The 16,586-nt window shown below is 42.6% G+C and overlaps 1 protein-coding gene across 1 annotated transcript in view; it reads left to right on the top strand.

The window, feature by feature from the left end:
• LOC126095541 (cardioacceleratory peptide receptor-like) overlaps positions 1–16,586 on the top strand; it is a 359,367-nt gene that overhangs the window by 282,750 nt on the left and 60,031 nt on the right. The window contains exon 4 of the mRNA XM_049910321.1: positions 16,368–16,463. Within this exon, the coding sequence (XP_049766278.1) occupies positions 16,368–16,463 (96 nt within the window). The remainder of the gene's footprint in view (positions 1–16,367; positions 16,464–16,586) is intronic.

The raw sequence follows: 16,586 nt of genomic DNA, 5'->3' as shown, positions 1-16,586 counted from the left end.
CATCCTGGGTTTTTTTCTGTCTCTATTTTTTTATTATTATTTCCGGGAAGTCACGTGTTCTGTAGCAGCTTTTTATCCTGGATTTAATAATAATAAAATATTTACACCGAATTAGATATTTCTTTCGCCTTTATCAATGTGTTTTATTAGTAGTTGCAGTTAAGTTGGCGAAACTGTTTGGCAAAGATACTCCATTGTTACCAGGGAACACCCACTTACACTATTGTGCACAAGGCATAAAGCTGGTTTCCACCACCATACACTGATGATCCTAAACATTATGACCACGTGCTTAATAGTTTCCCTGTCCGTCTTTGGAACAAAGTAAAACAATGATTCTGCGTATTAAGGATCCTACAGTTCATTGCTAGGTTTGTGGAGGTACGTGGCATTGGATGTCTACGCACAGGTCATGTAATAACGGGCTGCTGATATTGCGTACGCGGTGACAGCGTCCGATAGCGATCCAGATGGGTTCCACAGGATTTACGTCAGGCGAATTTGGTCGCCGACACATCAACAAGAGTTCACTATAATGCTCCTCAAACCACTATAGCACAGTTCGGGCCCAGAGACACGGACAGCTATACTCCTGAAAGATGACATCGCCGTCGGGGAAACCATCAAGCAGGAAGGGATACAGGTGGTTCGCAGCTGTCAGCGTGTCTTCGATGACTACCACAGGTCCTGTGCAAGCTCAGGAAAATGTCTCCCATAGCATTATACTGCTCTCACCAGTCTGCGTCCGAGGCGCGCTGTACTTTTCGAGCAGCTGTTCACGTCGATGACGGCTTTTATGGAGACGACCATCAAGCTAGTGTAGCAAAAATGTGATTCACATGAAGAGCAGACACGTTTCCTGTTGTGTCTAGACAAGACAGCCTAGACACAATGAGAGGAAGCCGAAAGGCACGCGCTTAAACTCACGCAGGCTGGAGTGAGGTCTGAAACAGGATACGTAATGAATGCTATAAAGAAAAGTACGTAGCTTCTGGAATACTTAACTTTAATCCACATTTGTAGAACATCGCTAGAGATCATACATTAATAGAATCTCAATATCTATACTGGTAATGGCGCCTTGCTAGGTCGTAGCAAATGTAGCTGAAGGCTATGCTAACTATCGTCTCGGCAAATGAGAGCGTAATTCTCAGTGAACCATGGCTAGCAACGTCGGCTGTACAACTGGGGCGAGTGCTAGTACGTCTCTCTAGACCTGCCGTGTGGTGGCGCTCGGTCTGCAATTACTGACAGTAGCGACACGCGGGTCCGACGTATACTAGCGGACCGCGGCCGATTTAAAAGCTACCACCTAGCAAGTGTGGTGTCTGGCGGTGACACCACATTTCCATTGATCGACAGTCGAATTCCGATGGTCCGTTGCCAACTGCAACGATGTCGTTAGGTCAACATGTGAGCACATACGGGTCATCTGCTGCGTTGCTCCATGTTCAACAATGTACGATGAATGGCGTGCTCAGAAACACTTGTACGTGTACCAGCATTGTACTCTTTCGGCAGAGATGCCAGAGATCAACATCTATCCTATAGTGCCTCTTCAACGACAGTTCAGCAAACTTTGCTATGCACAGGCCTCCGCAGCCGTGGATCCTCAAACGATAAACCTAGTGCAGCTGGCAACGGCATTGGCGTCGGCGTGGTTCCGTATTCCTGTCAGTACATTCCAGGACCCCACTGACTCTGTTTGGTCCGCACTGCTAAACGTGCTTTTACTGCTTGACAGGTGATCATATTAATGTTACTTGACAGTGTCAAATGGCTCCGTTTGTTTTCATAAAGACCAGATAAACGTCGATAATTAACGAACGACAAATCAACTTGTTACAAAGTTTAGTAACAAAGTTAGAGAAAATCGACAGTTCACTGTTACAGAATTAGCAGTCAATTTCGCTTCGATATCACGGACAATGTTTTACTTACTTGTGATTGACAAACTCCGTTAGCAAATACTGTGTGCGCGATCGGTCCCGAAGTATCTGATTGGAGTCCACCAAAACGAAGAGACTGAGGCCGGATTCACGTTTCTGTTGCTGTACGATGCAGGACCCTAACTCCTTAATGACAATGACACGGGAAAACACGAGTTGCTTTTGTCAACGTAACCAACCAATAGACTGAATCCACATCAATTCTCCTTGTAAACCTTTAAAGAGCCGCCCAACATTTTCTGTGCGAAAAGAAGAGAAAGACAGTACTCTTTGTTGAGTTTATGGCGCACAAAAGTGACTCCAAATTATGCTGTGAAACCCTAAACAACATCAGAAGAACTATCCAGAACAGAAGGAAATGTTTGTTCATCCTCTATACAGCTCTGATTTGTCTTCCGATGATTTTCACCCATTTTTTAAGAAGAAAAATGGCTAAGATCACAGCGTTTGACGACGACGGCCAGTTAAACGAGAATATCGAGACATGGCTTAAATCACAAGCGGTAGAATTCTATTAGCACGACACTGAAAAACTCGTTCCTCGATATGACGAGCACCGTAGTGTAGGAGGCAATGACGTAGAAAAATACCTGACGGTCGTGGCTTTAAGTTGTATTCAATAAAAAAAATCTCTTAATAAATTGGCCTTTATTTCATAATTTATCAAACTTTACTTTCCGAAAATCCCTCGTAGAACCGCTGATGTTCTCATTGTGCTTAAACAATATATCACACCGTATCAGCAGCTCTCTAATTATTTGCATGCTATACTATAGACTACACGACAGTGATTAATGATCGCAAGGAAATTAGCAACGACGTAGACACCATTATACATGCTGTAGTGAATGGTAGCTCCCTTTATTTATGAACAAATGCACAGTAATGTTCACAAAATGCAAGAAGCTCCGATGGTATCCGATTATAAGATCATTGGAAACATTTGGAATTTGTCACATTCAATAGTTTGAATCAGTGAAACCTGCCCCCTTTTTATTTCTTGGACGATTCAAGAAATCGAAACGAGCTTTTAGGAAATTAATCGTAGGCGGACGGCCACGTTTTTAAAGAAAAACTGACGTAATGCCAACTGGAAATGTACGATCTTTTTAAATGCTTATGTTCTCTGCTGTAAACAATGCTAAAGGAGTAGAATATTGATTTGTGAAATTTCGCAATAAAATTTCAATAAAATCTCATAAATAAAATATTTCATTTATATCCGTTGTCGTTATTCACATATGTGTCTGTATTAAACTAGAACTTTTTAAAATGAAAAATCATACCAAAAATTTTGTTAATAAAAACACGTCAGTGGGTACTTAACATACGTTACTTCAAAATGAATACACTTAACAAGGCTAGGTATTGTTTCACCATCGTTTACTTGCTTGGTGACTTAACGATACATTACTGTGAAATCTCTCTCAAAAACAAACAGACCCGAACTTTTCGACTCTGTATGTGCAGAACAGGGAATCAGTGATCATAAGGCCGTTGCAGCATCCCTGAATATGGAAGTTAATAGGAATATAAAAAAAGGGAGGAAGGTTTATCTGCTTAGCAAGAGTAATAGAAGGCAGATTTCAGAATACCTAACAGATCAATGCGAAAATTTCTGTTCCGACACTGACAATGTTGTGTGTTTACGGAAAAAGTTGAAGGCAATCGTAAAATGCGTTTTAGACAGGTACGTGGCGAGTAAAACTGTGAGGGACGGGAAAAACCCACCATGGTATAACAACAAAGTTAGGAAACTACGGCGAAAGCAAAGAGAGCTTCACTCCAAGTTTAAACGCAGCCAAAACCTCTCAGACAAACAGAAGCTAAACGATGTCAAAGTTAGCGTAATGACGGCTATGCGTGAAGCGTTCAGTGAATTCGAAAGTAAAATTCTATGTACCGACTTGACAGAAAATCCTAGGAAGTTCTGGTTTTACGTTAAATCAGTAAGTGGCTCGAAACAGCATATCCAGACACTCCGCGATGATGAAGGCATTGAAACAGAGGATGACACGCGTAAAGCTGAAATACTAAACACCTTTTTCCAAACCTGTTTCACAGAGGAAGACCGCACTGCAGTTCCTTCTCTAAATCCTCGCACAAACGAAAAAATGGCTGACATCGAAATAAGTGTCCATGGAACAGAAAAGCAACTGGAATCACTCAACAGAGGAAAGTCCACTGGACCTGACGGGATACCAATTCGATTCCACACAGAGTACGCGAAAGAACTTGCCCCCCTTCTAACAGCCGTGTACCGCAAGTCTCTAGAGGAACGAAGGGTTCCAAATGATTGCACCGGTAGTCCCAGTCTTCAAGAAGGGTCGTCGAGCAGATGCGCAGAACTATAGACCTATATCTCTGACGTCGATCTGTTGTAGAATTTTAGAACATGTTTTTTGCTCGAGTATCATGTCGTTTTTGGAAACCCAGAATTTACTATGTAGGAATCAACATGGATTCCGGAAACAGCGATTATGTGAGACCCAACTCGCTTTATTTGTTCATGAGACCCAGAAAATATTAGATACAGGCTCCTAGGTAGATGCTATTTTTATTGACTTCCGGAAGGCGTTCGATACAGTTCCGCACTGTCGCCTGATAAACAAAGTAAGAGCTTACGGAATATCAGACCAGCTGTGTGGCTGGATTGAAGAGTTTTTAGCAAACAGAACATAGCATGTTGTTATCAATGGAGAGACGTCTACAGACGTTAAAGTAACCTCTGGCGTGCCACAGTGGAGTGTTATGGGACCATTGCTTTTCACAATATATATAAATGACCTAGTAGATAGTGTCGGAAGTTCCATGCGGCTCTTCGCGGATGATGCTGTAGTATACAGAGAAGTTGCAGCATTAGAAAATTGTAGCGAAATGCAGGAAGATCTGCAGCGGATAGGCACTTGGTGCAGGAAGTGGCAACTGACCCTTAACATAGACAAATGTAATGTATTGCGAATACATAGAAAGAAAAATCCTTTATTGTATGATTATATGATAGCGGAACAAACACTGGTAGCAGTTACTTCTGTAAAATATCCGGGAGTATGCGTGCGGAACGATTTGAAGTGGAATGATCATATAAAATTAATTGTTGGTAAGGCGGGTATCGGGTTCAGATTCATTGGGAGAGTCCTTAGAAAATGTAGTCCATCAACAAAGGAGGTGGCTTACAAAACACTCGTTCGACCTATACTTGAGTATTGCTCATCAGTGTGGGATCCGTACCAGATAGGGTTGACGGAGGAGATAGAGAAGACCCAAAGAAGAGCGGCGCGTTTTGTCACAGGGTTATTTGGTAACCGTAATAGCGTTACGGAGATGTTTAGCAAACTCAAGTGGCAGACTCTGCTAGAGAGGCGCTCTGCATTGCGGTGTAGCTTGCTCGCCAGGTTTCGAGAGGGTGCGTTTCTGGATGAGGTATCGAATATATTGCTTCCCCCTACTTATACGTCCCGAGGAGATCACGAATGTAAAATTAGAGAGATTAGAGCGCGCACGGAGGCTTTCAGACAGTCGTTCTTCCCGCGAACCATACGCGACTGGAACAGGAAAGGGAGGTAATGACAGTGGCACGTAAAGTGTCCTCCGCCACACACCGTTGGGTGGCTTGCGGAGTATAAATGTAGATGTAGATGTAAAAAAGAAATAAATAAATAAATTTAAAGGTCCAAAATGTTTCAGTTTATGTTAGTAAGATTTGAATTAAATATAACAGCAGTAATAAAGTACGACAAACACGAAAATTAATCTTTGGTACACTATGGTATAAAATTCATTTTATTGTAGCCTCACTACAGGAAGTAAACAATGTTAAGGATGACCCTCAATCTTTCTGCCATTACACATAAATTCACACGAAGAGACCAAATACTGTTTACTTGCTAAAATAATTATTCACGTTTCCTTGATGAGGAACACCTTTTGAACCGCATTTGCGGTTAGGAACATATTCTGGATCTTTATCTGAGAGTCAGTTATCGACATAATGCTTGGATTTGCACAAATCGTCCCTGAAAAGCATTTTCGTGACACGAATATCTTACACGTTCCTACTAATGGCAGCCAAGATTTTTACACTTACCACTGTTTACATGTACACGCCCTGACCAATTCCCATTAGTGAGAACCTGAAATTAGAGAGCGACAGGTGACATTTCTCGGTTTACATGAAAAGTATTCGCATTGGCTAATATGGACAACCATCAGTTGCGTAATGGAATGACGACGGATTCTAATCAGAATCGCCTTATAGTTAGGCTTTTCGTCCACGATTCCCATCCAAACCCAAACTTAGCAATTTTCGATTAAAATGTCTCACCTGTAAGGGAATACGCGTAATGGATGTACGATTACAGGTTGCAGCTACGTGGGTGACGACAGCTGGGAGTTTGGGTCTCGTCATGAGTCGTACTTTTACAGACTAATGGTAAGGCGACCGCTCAAAAAACGGGAAATTGGGATTCGAGTCCCGGTCCGGCACAAGTTTTCATTGTCCTCATTCCATATACAGCTGATAGATGTCCATATTCGCAAGCACGAGTACATTTAATGTATTTCTTAACGGCTGTAGTCGCCGCTGCCTGTTCCTTTGGACACGCATGCATGTCCGCAGGAACTTTGCATCGTATTTCTGACCACATAGGCACTGCAGTATCATATTTCTAGGTTTATACAGGAATTATCAACGAATATGAATAAAGCACATCACGTTTTACATGTAATAACTCTGTTTTCCATCGACTGGGCCTTCACTGTCTACAGCGGAGGTCTTCTTGTACAGGGTGGTCCATTGATCGTGGGCCGTGCGGTTCTGGGCGCTACAGTCTGGAGCCGAGCAGCCGCTACGGTCGCAGGTTCGAATCCTGCCTCGGGCATGGATGTATGTGATGTCCTTAGGTTAGTTAGGTTTAATTAGTTCTAAGTTCTAGGCTACTGATGACCTCAGTCGCATAGTGCTCAGAGCCATTTGAACCATTTGAACCATTGATCGTGACCTGGCCAAATATCTCACGAAATAAGCGTCAAACGGAAAAACTACAAAGAACGAAACTTGTCTAGCTTGAAGGGGGAAACCAGATGGCCCTATGGTTCGCCCGCTAGATGGCGCTGCCATAGGTCAAACGGATATCAACTGCGTTTTTTTAAAAATAGGAACCCCCATTTTTATTACATATTCGTGTAGTACGTAAATAAATATGAATGTTTTAGTTGGACCACTTTTTTCGCTCTGTGATAGATAGCGCTGTAATAGTCACAAACATATGCCTCACAATTTTAGACGAACAGTTGGTAACAGGTAGGTCTTTTAAATTAAAATACAGAGCGTAGGTACGTTTGAATATTTTATTTCGGTAGTTCCAATGTGATACATGTCCCTTTGTGAACTTATCATTTCTGAGAACGCATGCTGTTACAGCGTGATTAGCTGTAAATACCACATTAATGCAATAAATGCTCAAAATGATGTCCGTCAACCTCAATGCATTTGGCCATACGTGTAACGACATTCCTCTCAACAACAAGTAGTTCGCCTTCCGTAATGTTCGCACATGAATTGACAATGGGCTGACGCATGTTGTCAGGCGTTGTCGGTGGATCACGATAGCAAATATCCTTCAGCTTTCCCCACAGAAAGAAATCCGGGGACGTCAGGTCCGGTGAACGTGCCGGACATGGTATGGTGCTTCGACGACCAATCCAACTGTCGTGAAATATGCTATTCAATACCGCTTCAACAGCACGCGAGCTATGTGCCAGACATCCATCATGTTAGAAGTACATCGCCATTCTATCATGCAGTTAAATATCTTGTGGTAACATCGGTAGAACATTAAGTAGGAAATCAGCGTACATTGCACCGTTTAGATTGCCATCGATAAAATGGGGGCCAATTATCCTTCCTCCCTTAATGCCGCACCATACATTAACCCGCAAAGGTCGCTGATATTCCTCTTGTCGCAGCCATCGTGCATTTTCCGTTGCTCAATGGTGCATATTATGCCGGTTTACATTAGCGCTGTTGGTAAATGACGCTTCGCCGCTAAATAGAACGCGTGCAAAAAATCTGTCTTCGTCCCTTAATTTCTCTTGTGCCCAGTGGCATAAATGTACACGACGTTCAGAATCGTCGCCATACAATTCCTGGTGCATAGAAATAAGGGCGGATGCAACCTATGTTGATGTAGCATTCTCAACACCAACGATTTTGAGATTCCCGATTGTCGCGCAATTTGTCTGCTACTGATGTGCAGATTAGTCGCGACAGCAGCTAAAACACCTACTTGGGCATCATCATTTGTTGCCGGTCGTGGTTGATGTTTCACATGTGGCTGAACACTTCCTGTTTCCTTAAATAACGTAACTATCCTGCGAACGGTCCGGACACTTGGATGATGTCGTCCAGGATACCGAGCAGCATACAGAGCACACGCCCGTTGGGCATTTTGATCACAATAGCAATACATCAACACGATATTGACCTTCTCCGGAATTGGTAAACGGTCCATTTTAACACGGGTAATGTATCACTAAGCAAATACCGTCCGCACTGGCGGAATGTTAAGTGATACCAGGTACTTACAAGTTTGTGACTATTACAGCGCCATCTATCACAAAGCGAAAAAAGTGGTCCAACTAAAACATTCATATTTCTTTACGTACTACACGAATATGTAATAAAAAATGGGTGTCCTATTTTTAAAAAAAGCAGTTGATATCCGTTTGACCTATGGCAGCGCCATCTAGCGGGCCAACCATAGCGCCATCTGGTTTCCCACTTCAAGCTAGACGAGTTTCGTTCTTTCTAGTTTTTTCGTTTGATGCTTATTTCGTGAGATATTCGGTCCGGTCACTATCAATGGACCACCCTGTATATTAATTATCATGTCACGATCGGTTAGATAAAACACAGGGGTTCGAAACTTAAGGACGAAAATAAGATGTATCACTGCCACGTAACATAGCTTGATGAAACTTGCACGATACATTGCTACAGAACAGTACAGTACGGTACATAAGGTAACAGAAGGAGAACAGAAATGATGAATTAAAGTAATAATTACACTAAATTCATCGTAATTATGGGGGTCTTCTGGACATTACAAAAGGCTGGACATTGTTCCTCATAGCGTGTATCACCAGCATGGACTGCAATGCTTTATCAACAATGTGCTCGCATGTTGGCCATAAGGTTGGTAAGAAGTTAGAGAGTTCCATTCCTCCACCATCACGATTGGCAACTGGTGGGTGATCGAGGGCGCATGTGAATGAGTTGCAGTATGTCTCCGCGATGCATCCAACATGTAATAAATGGGATTTAAGTCGGGGGAACCGTCAGGCCAGTCCACTCGCCGAGTGCCCTCTCATTCTACAGCTCCTCCAGCTGTGCAGTTCGATGTTGTCGCACATTGTCATCTATGAAATGAGAACTGGGCCGAATGCAACTTTGGAAAGAAACGCACAGGGAAGGAGTGCGTTGTCACAAAACCGTAGACTGCGTGCAGGGAAATGTCTCAGGAATGTATTTAGAACCTTATTGATTCAACGCCACGGCGTATAGCAGCTCTAATTGCAGCTCATGGTGGCCACACGAGATACTGAATAGTAGGGCTCAAAGGACATGTACACATTAGAAAAGGTAATCATTTGTTACTTGTCACGTACCAAATCTGTGGTATTAAATTAATTGAATTTATGCGTTTCGTTCTTGGTGTTGCAATTTCCACAAACGCTAAGGTATAATCGCCGCACGAGCGATGGAATACAGTATATCCGAGGTAGCGATAAATTGGAGGGTTTCCCGTACGACCATTTCAAGAGCGTAACGCGAATATGAGGAATCCGGTAAAACATCAAATCTCCGACATCGCTGGGGCCGGAAAATGATCCTGCAAGAACGGGGCCAATGAGGACTGAAGAGACTCTTTAAACGTGACAGAAGTGCAACCTTCCGCAAGAGATGAATAGATTAAAACGTCGTACCTGACGCGGCAGTTTTACTGCATGAACAGCGAAAATGAAACAGGCGATAAACTTTTTCCTTTCATCAGTTTGTTGGGGTCGTCAACGAGAATAAGTTTCCTATGTGTTTCAAATTGTGTGTACAGTTATTTGGAAGTCACTAATTGCTCTCATTCTCAAATGACAGATGAGTAAGCTATGGATATTGACGCGTCATGGGCTACACTTCTTCTTCACCTCCCCCCCACCTCCTTTTTGATAGGCTGGTGGATTTTACACCAAAGCGATTGTTTCCACACAAGAAGTTATATGCATACCAAGGTTGGTTTAAATCGGTCTTGTGGTTTAGGAGGAGATGTGGAACACGCACTACATACATACATTTTTGTAATATGCATTCACTTCTTTCAGATACCTTCTGTGCTGTACCAATTCATTTTATGTATAGTTCAAGTTTCATCGAGCTGTGTTATTTTCCAGTGGCACATGATGCTAAATTAACTTTAGTTGTTCAGTTTTACACACTAGTGTATAAAAAAATATTCAGTTTGCCACTTTCGACAGGTAGCTTCCCTCTTCAGACGTGCTTAATGCACAAAAAAATCTTCGTACAGATATCTGGATGGACACTTAATTTATTATACAGGAAAATGGAAATTTTTCTTTGTTAAAGGAGAGATGTATTATTTAAGGACATGCTTAAGCTCTTGACAACACTAGCTCAGTAGTTAATGATGGTGCTGAAGCTTTTCACAAGAAGTCTGAGAAACGTGCCGAAAATGAAAGGAAAGGCATTCACAATCGGCTGTTGAGGAGCAAACACCAATTGCAGCTCCCACGCCAACCTCTCACGATGTGTCAAGCTGGTGTTGACTAACATAGCTGGAAGTGCTGAACTTACAAGTGTGAGCGGAGGACAAGCGCGTTGCTATCCACTGTGGGTGGCAGTGGATGGTGGGCACTGTTAGTCGTCGTAGGTCAGAACATTTCGTTGTCTCACACAGATGGACGCTGTGGCACAGAGCGCCAGTCTTTCGATTGCTGGCGTCGACAGTTTTTCGTGGAACTGTTGTGTCGGCTTATTGAGGCATCCCAGCCATTTCGTGGATCGTTTAGGTTGGATACCAAGAAGCTCCTTTCAGTGCACGTTTTAAGGCATTGTTCTGTAATGTCTGCAGCATCCCTAGGTCCCATTCTGCAGTGTTTCCCCAAACAATAGCAGCATATTCCAGAAACGACAACACCATCCGTACTAATATCATAAATGCCAAACTAGATCCGTCTGTTGCGGTTTCACGACTAAGCCACAAAACCCATTTCCATGAAATCTGGTGAGAAGATAGCTTAAACCCTGTTGGAGAACATAAGCTATTTTAGAAAGTATGTGGTACTAGATATTTATTGACTTCATGAATTTTACATGAAGTAGGGAAAAATTATTACTCTTTGAAAAAGCTGTGTATTGTGGAACTTTGAACTACATCATGTGTATGAAAATGCTTTTTCTTTGTTCATATATTCTACGGAAAACCGTTCGACATAATGAATACAATGCTTATACATCTGGTTTAAACCATACATTCTTACCAATGGTATTATTACATGCGAAAGTAACTATGTTACTTTTTCGCGACTAAGCCGCTGAACAGATTTCGTTGAAGTGTGGTATGGAGATAGTTTGAACACTAAAGACCTTAGAAACTAAGAAGAAAAGAATATCTAACTCTATGTGGGGTCTATTCATATTGGAGTGTAGAACATTTTGGTCTGAAGACATACCATTAGATTTCAGAAAAACACAATTCCGAAGATAGCAAGAGCCTACTTTCAGCTTAACAGCTCGTGCAGCCAAACTGCTGACAAGAATGATATACAGAAGAATGCAAAGGAAAATTGGGATGTGTTAGGTGACTGTTTAGCTTTAAGAAAGGTAAAGGCACCAGAGAGGCAGGTTTGTCGTTGCGGCTGATAATGGAAACAAAATTAAAGAAAAATTAAGGTATGTTTATAGGATTTGTCAACCTGTAACAAGCGTTCGACTGTGTAAAACGGTGCAAGATGTTCAGAATTCTGATAAAAATATGGGTAACGTACAACCAAAGATAGGTAATACACATTATGTACAAAAACCAAGCGGGAACAATAAGAGTAGGAAGCCAAGAAGAAGTACTCCGATTAAAAAGAGTGTAAGAAGGGATGTAGAAGCAATGACTCAGATAAAAGAAATGTTCACGAGTGGGATTAAAATGCAGGGTCAAAGTATCTCAATGATGAATTCGCGGATGACATTTCTGTCCTCAGTGAAAGTGAAGAAGCACTGCAGGAGCTGTTGAATGGAATGAACAGTCTGATGCGTAGACAATATCGATTGAGAGTAGATAGAAGAAAGACGAAAATAATACGAAGTAGCAGAAATGAGAACAGTGACAAACTTACCATTAGAATTGCGGATTATAAAGTAGATAAAGTAGGTCTATGAAGTACACTTAGGAAGCAAAGCAAACCATGACGGCCGGAGCAAGGAGTACACAAAAATCAGGCTAACACTGGCACTGGCCAAGAGAAATGTATTAGTATCAAACATAGCCTTAATTTGAGGAAGAACAGCATTGTATGGTGATGAAAGGATTGACTATGAGAAGACTGGAACAGAAGAGAATCGAAGCATTTGAGATGTGGCGGTACAGAAGAAAGTTAAAAGATAGATGAATTGTTAAAAATTAGATGGATTGTGAAGATAAGGAATGGTGAGGTTCTCCATAGAATCGGCGAGGAGACGAATATATGAAAAGCACTGATAAGACGAAGGGACAGTATGATAGGAATGTGTTAAAGCATCAGGGAATAACTTCGATACTAATAGAGGGAGCCGTAGATTGCTACTCTCAGATGGGAAGATTGTCACATGAAAAGGAATTCGGGTGGGCCGCATGTTGGGTGTGGCGTAGGAGAGGGGTGGAGAGGCTGAAAGGGGCTTATGTCAAGAGATGTACTTACCTGAACAGGCAGACACGCGAGGGCAGTTGATGTTACTGCATGTAAAATAGCTTACTTGACACTATCACATGGCCTAAGATTATCGGTTAAGCGAGTACCAGCCACGGGAAACAGATTGTAGTTTTATACAGAATGAATTCAATGTGACAAGGAAGAGAGGAAATGATATATAAGATAGATTGTATCAAGCGTTTCGACTGTTTACTTGTTTGCACAAAAGCAGTTCACTTAAACGTTAGTATGTATGCTCATTTGAAAGCCCCTTGTACTACACCGGACATTACCATACACAGAGTATAACAAAAATCTACTGCATTAATAGCAAGACGCATTCCTTACATGTAGTCGAAGTAATTATGTTATATGAATTTGGGTCTGGAAATGCTTTGTTTCCGTGTTACAGATCATTTTTTTCCAACGAGTTTCGACGAGATCAGATCGTAAATTCTCACAGTCAGCAAGTATAAGCAGACTAAGCAACTGTTGAAGCAAGTAATCAGCAAAGATCTTCTGTCAGTGTCTGGGCTGGTATTGTTGGTGACTGTTTGGTAGAGCCTCACTTTCATCCACCCACGTTCAACAGACAAAGTTATCATAATTTCGTAAAGAACGTTCTACAGATCTGTTAGCAGATGTGCCTTTAGTTGTGCAACAAAATATGTCCTTCATGCACGATGGAACACCTCCTCATTTTAGTGTCAATGTTCATCGGCTTCTAAATAATAGATTCGGTGACAGATGGATAGGTAGAGAAGGGCCAATTTCCTGGCCTTCACGCTCTCCAGACCTAATCCGACTAGACTTTTATTTGTGTAGGGCATTTCAAAGCTCTTGTGTCAGGGTCAGATCAGCGCACACGAGATTCACTACAACGGCGGGTTGATGCATGTATCAGTGCAGTCAGAGGGCTTATTGAACATCTCCTGTGAGAAAAAGGTCGTTTGCCGGTGTCTTCTATTGGTGTGTGTTTCCCGTTATTAATGAGTTAGAGAAAATGAGTTGCAACGTGGGAACAAAGCTTTCCAGACCAATGGTCATGTAATTTCTTCATCTACGTGTGACGAATGCGTCCTGCAGTTAGTGCTGCACATTTTTGTTACAGCCCCTGCATCCATCTGCAAGAGAAAACACGTTTTATCTGAGTTGCGTAGGTCTATCTTCTGAATGTACATAATGCCGGCACCTGGCACAAAAGCACACCTCGTTTGCCTCTCAGTACATCAAAACAGCCGATTCCAGACGTCTCGCCTTTCTATTTTAGCACATTTCTTGGGAATTTTTGAGAAAATTTACAGTGTCTACATTTATGCACTCGTATTTTTAAGAGTTTTGGAATGATGCAAAAGGACAAACACTGATAATGGAAAAAGACTCTCAACACCAACAAGGAGTTGTGCGACATCAATGAAAGTTGATAAATATGTTTCTAAGTCTGAAACATGATTATTCTAAGTTCGCATCAGTCGCACAACAGTGGCGCTACTAGTGCCACAATGAAGATGCAAATCAGGTTTGCTTTCAGTACATGCGGTAACGGTCATGAGCATTAGTTACCTTTCAGATTGTACATGAAGAGCTGATGTTAGTCAAGAACGCCTTTAAGGCGACAAAGGCCATTATCAACACGTCACTGAGTTTTAACGAGGTCGTGTAAGAAGGCTACTAGAAGATGGATGTTCCTTCTGGTATACGGCAGAAAGACTTGGCAGGAGAGCAACCAATGTACATGATGGCTGGCAGCGGTGGTCACGAGAATGGACGGCCACAAGAAGCCCGGGCTCCACACGGCTACGTTGCTACGTTGACATCCACTGGGAGAGAAGACAGTTGTGTTCAACAGATGGTTCTGGTGCATCGCATTGTATCTGCAGCAGCAACTGGAGCAGTACAGTGACACAACCAACTGTTACGAGTCGGTTACTTCAAGGTCAATTGAGAGCCAGAAGCTCCGTATCTTGCGTTCCACTGACCCCAAACCACCGCCATTTGCAAGCTGTTTGGGGGGCTATTGTGTTTTCTGATGAAAGCTAGTTCTGCCTCAGTGCCAGCGATAGCTGTGTACTGGTTAGAAGCAGGCCAGTTGAGCGCCTGCTACTAACCTCTCTATGTGCTAGACACGCTGGACCACATGTGGAGTTATTGCGTGGGGTGTGATATCATATGACAGCAGGAACACTCTTCTGGTTATCCCACGCTCCCTGGATGTAAATTTGTACGTCATTCTAGTGGTTCGACCTGCTGCCCTGCCATTCATGAACAGAATGCCAGGGGGCTGTTTTGCAACTGGGTAACGCTCGCCCGTTTACCGCTGTTGTAACCCAACATGCTCATCAGAGTGTAGCCCATGTCGCCTTGACCTGCTCGATCACCGGATCAGTCTCCACTAGAGCGCATAAGGAACATCACTGGACAACAACTCCAGCATTATCCACAAACAACATTAACCGCCCGTGCATTGACCAAATAAGTGCAACTAGCATGGAACATCATTCAACAAACCGACATCCGGAACTTGTTCAACACAATATATACACTTTTGCATCCTTGCATTCAACAAAATTAGCGGCTGCAACGGTAATTAATGTACCAGCATTTCACATTAACAATGACTCATCTCACGCTTACATTAACCTATGATCTCGCAATGTTATTCACAACATATGTTACCTAGACAAATTTATTCTTGAACTGTCATTATCCGACATTAATTATTTTTTGGTCTTGCGATTTTTTCCGTTAGTGCAATTCCATTAAGAAAACATACTTGCTTAAATTTCCCAGTTATTACAAGACTGAAGAGTATTACCCACACAACAAAATTACGTGCCCTCTGTCTACTAATATTTGCCGAAAACATCGTTGCGAATTTTTTGAGTAACTTCCTTTCTTAAAAATGAGACTTCGAATACTTTTAAACGTTATTTCAGGTTTTTCTGCAGTCCAAAGCGCTAAAGTTCAATGTTAGCTTAGGTGTTACACTTTGCCTCAGATGAACCACCGCAAAAGGGGTCTAACAAGAAACAATCCCATGAGAAATTTAAGTTAGAAGAATGCAAATTGTAACTGGAAGGTGCTGAGACTACCTACTTCAGTACCCGGCCTCCACAGCCGCTCCCGGAAAACGTTGACCGTAACAAGTCGGATCCGCTAGCGGGTGATACGTAAGACCATCAACCTCACCAGACGAAGCTTTCGCTGGCGCCCGTCTACTGCCACTGTTATTCTGCCCAGTCCCTCAACCCTGAGACCCGAAACAGCTGGGCTCACCTGATGACACCCTAACCACACACAAGGGCACAATCGCAACTGCTGCTTAGGACGTTTTTGGCTTGAGAACCTCTCCACAGCTCACCGGGTCTAAAGTTGGGTTGTCAATCAGATACGTCGCGTCGAACAAGGCCCATTCCGCCACTTTTCACTGGCTGAACTATTAAATGCTGCTCGTTTGTGTTACAGGGAGGCGGGCACGAGCGCTCGTGGTGACAGCCTGGGGCCTCAGCTTCCTGTTCTCCATACCCAGCATGATCTTTTTCGAGGAGCAGCCCATCCAAGGTAAGTGATAAGCTATGCGAATAAGAGGGTTTCCAGAAATTTCCACTATCATTTCAGAAAAATCTGACCATGGAAACTGTTAGAGAGCGAACATTCTGGTACTTGTACAACGTTTTGCAGCTC

Source organism: Schistocerca cancellata, chromosome 8, assembly GCF_023864275.1.
Source record: "Schistocerca cancellata isolate TAMUIC-IGC-003103 chromosome 8, iqSchCanc2.1, whole genome shotgun sequence".
Taxonomy (NCBI): domain Eukaryota; kingdom Metazoa; phylum Arthropoda; class Insecta; order Orthoptera; family Acrididae; genus Schistocerca; species Schistocerca cancellata.
The sequence above is the reverse complement of the archived record's forward strand: the minus strand, read 5'-3'. Positions and strand labels throughout refer to the sequence as shown.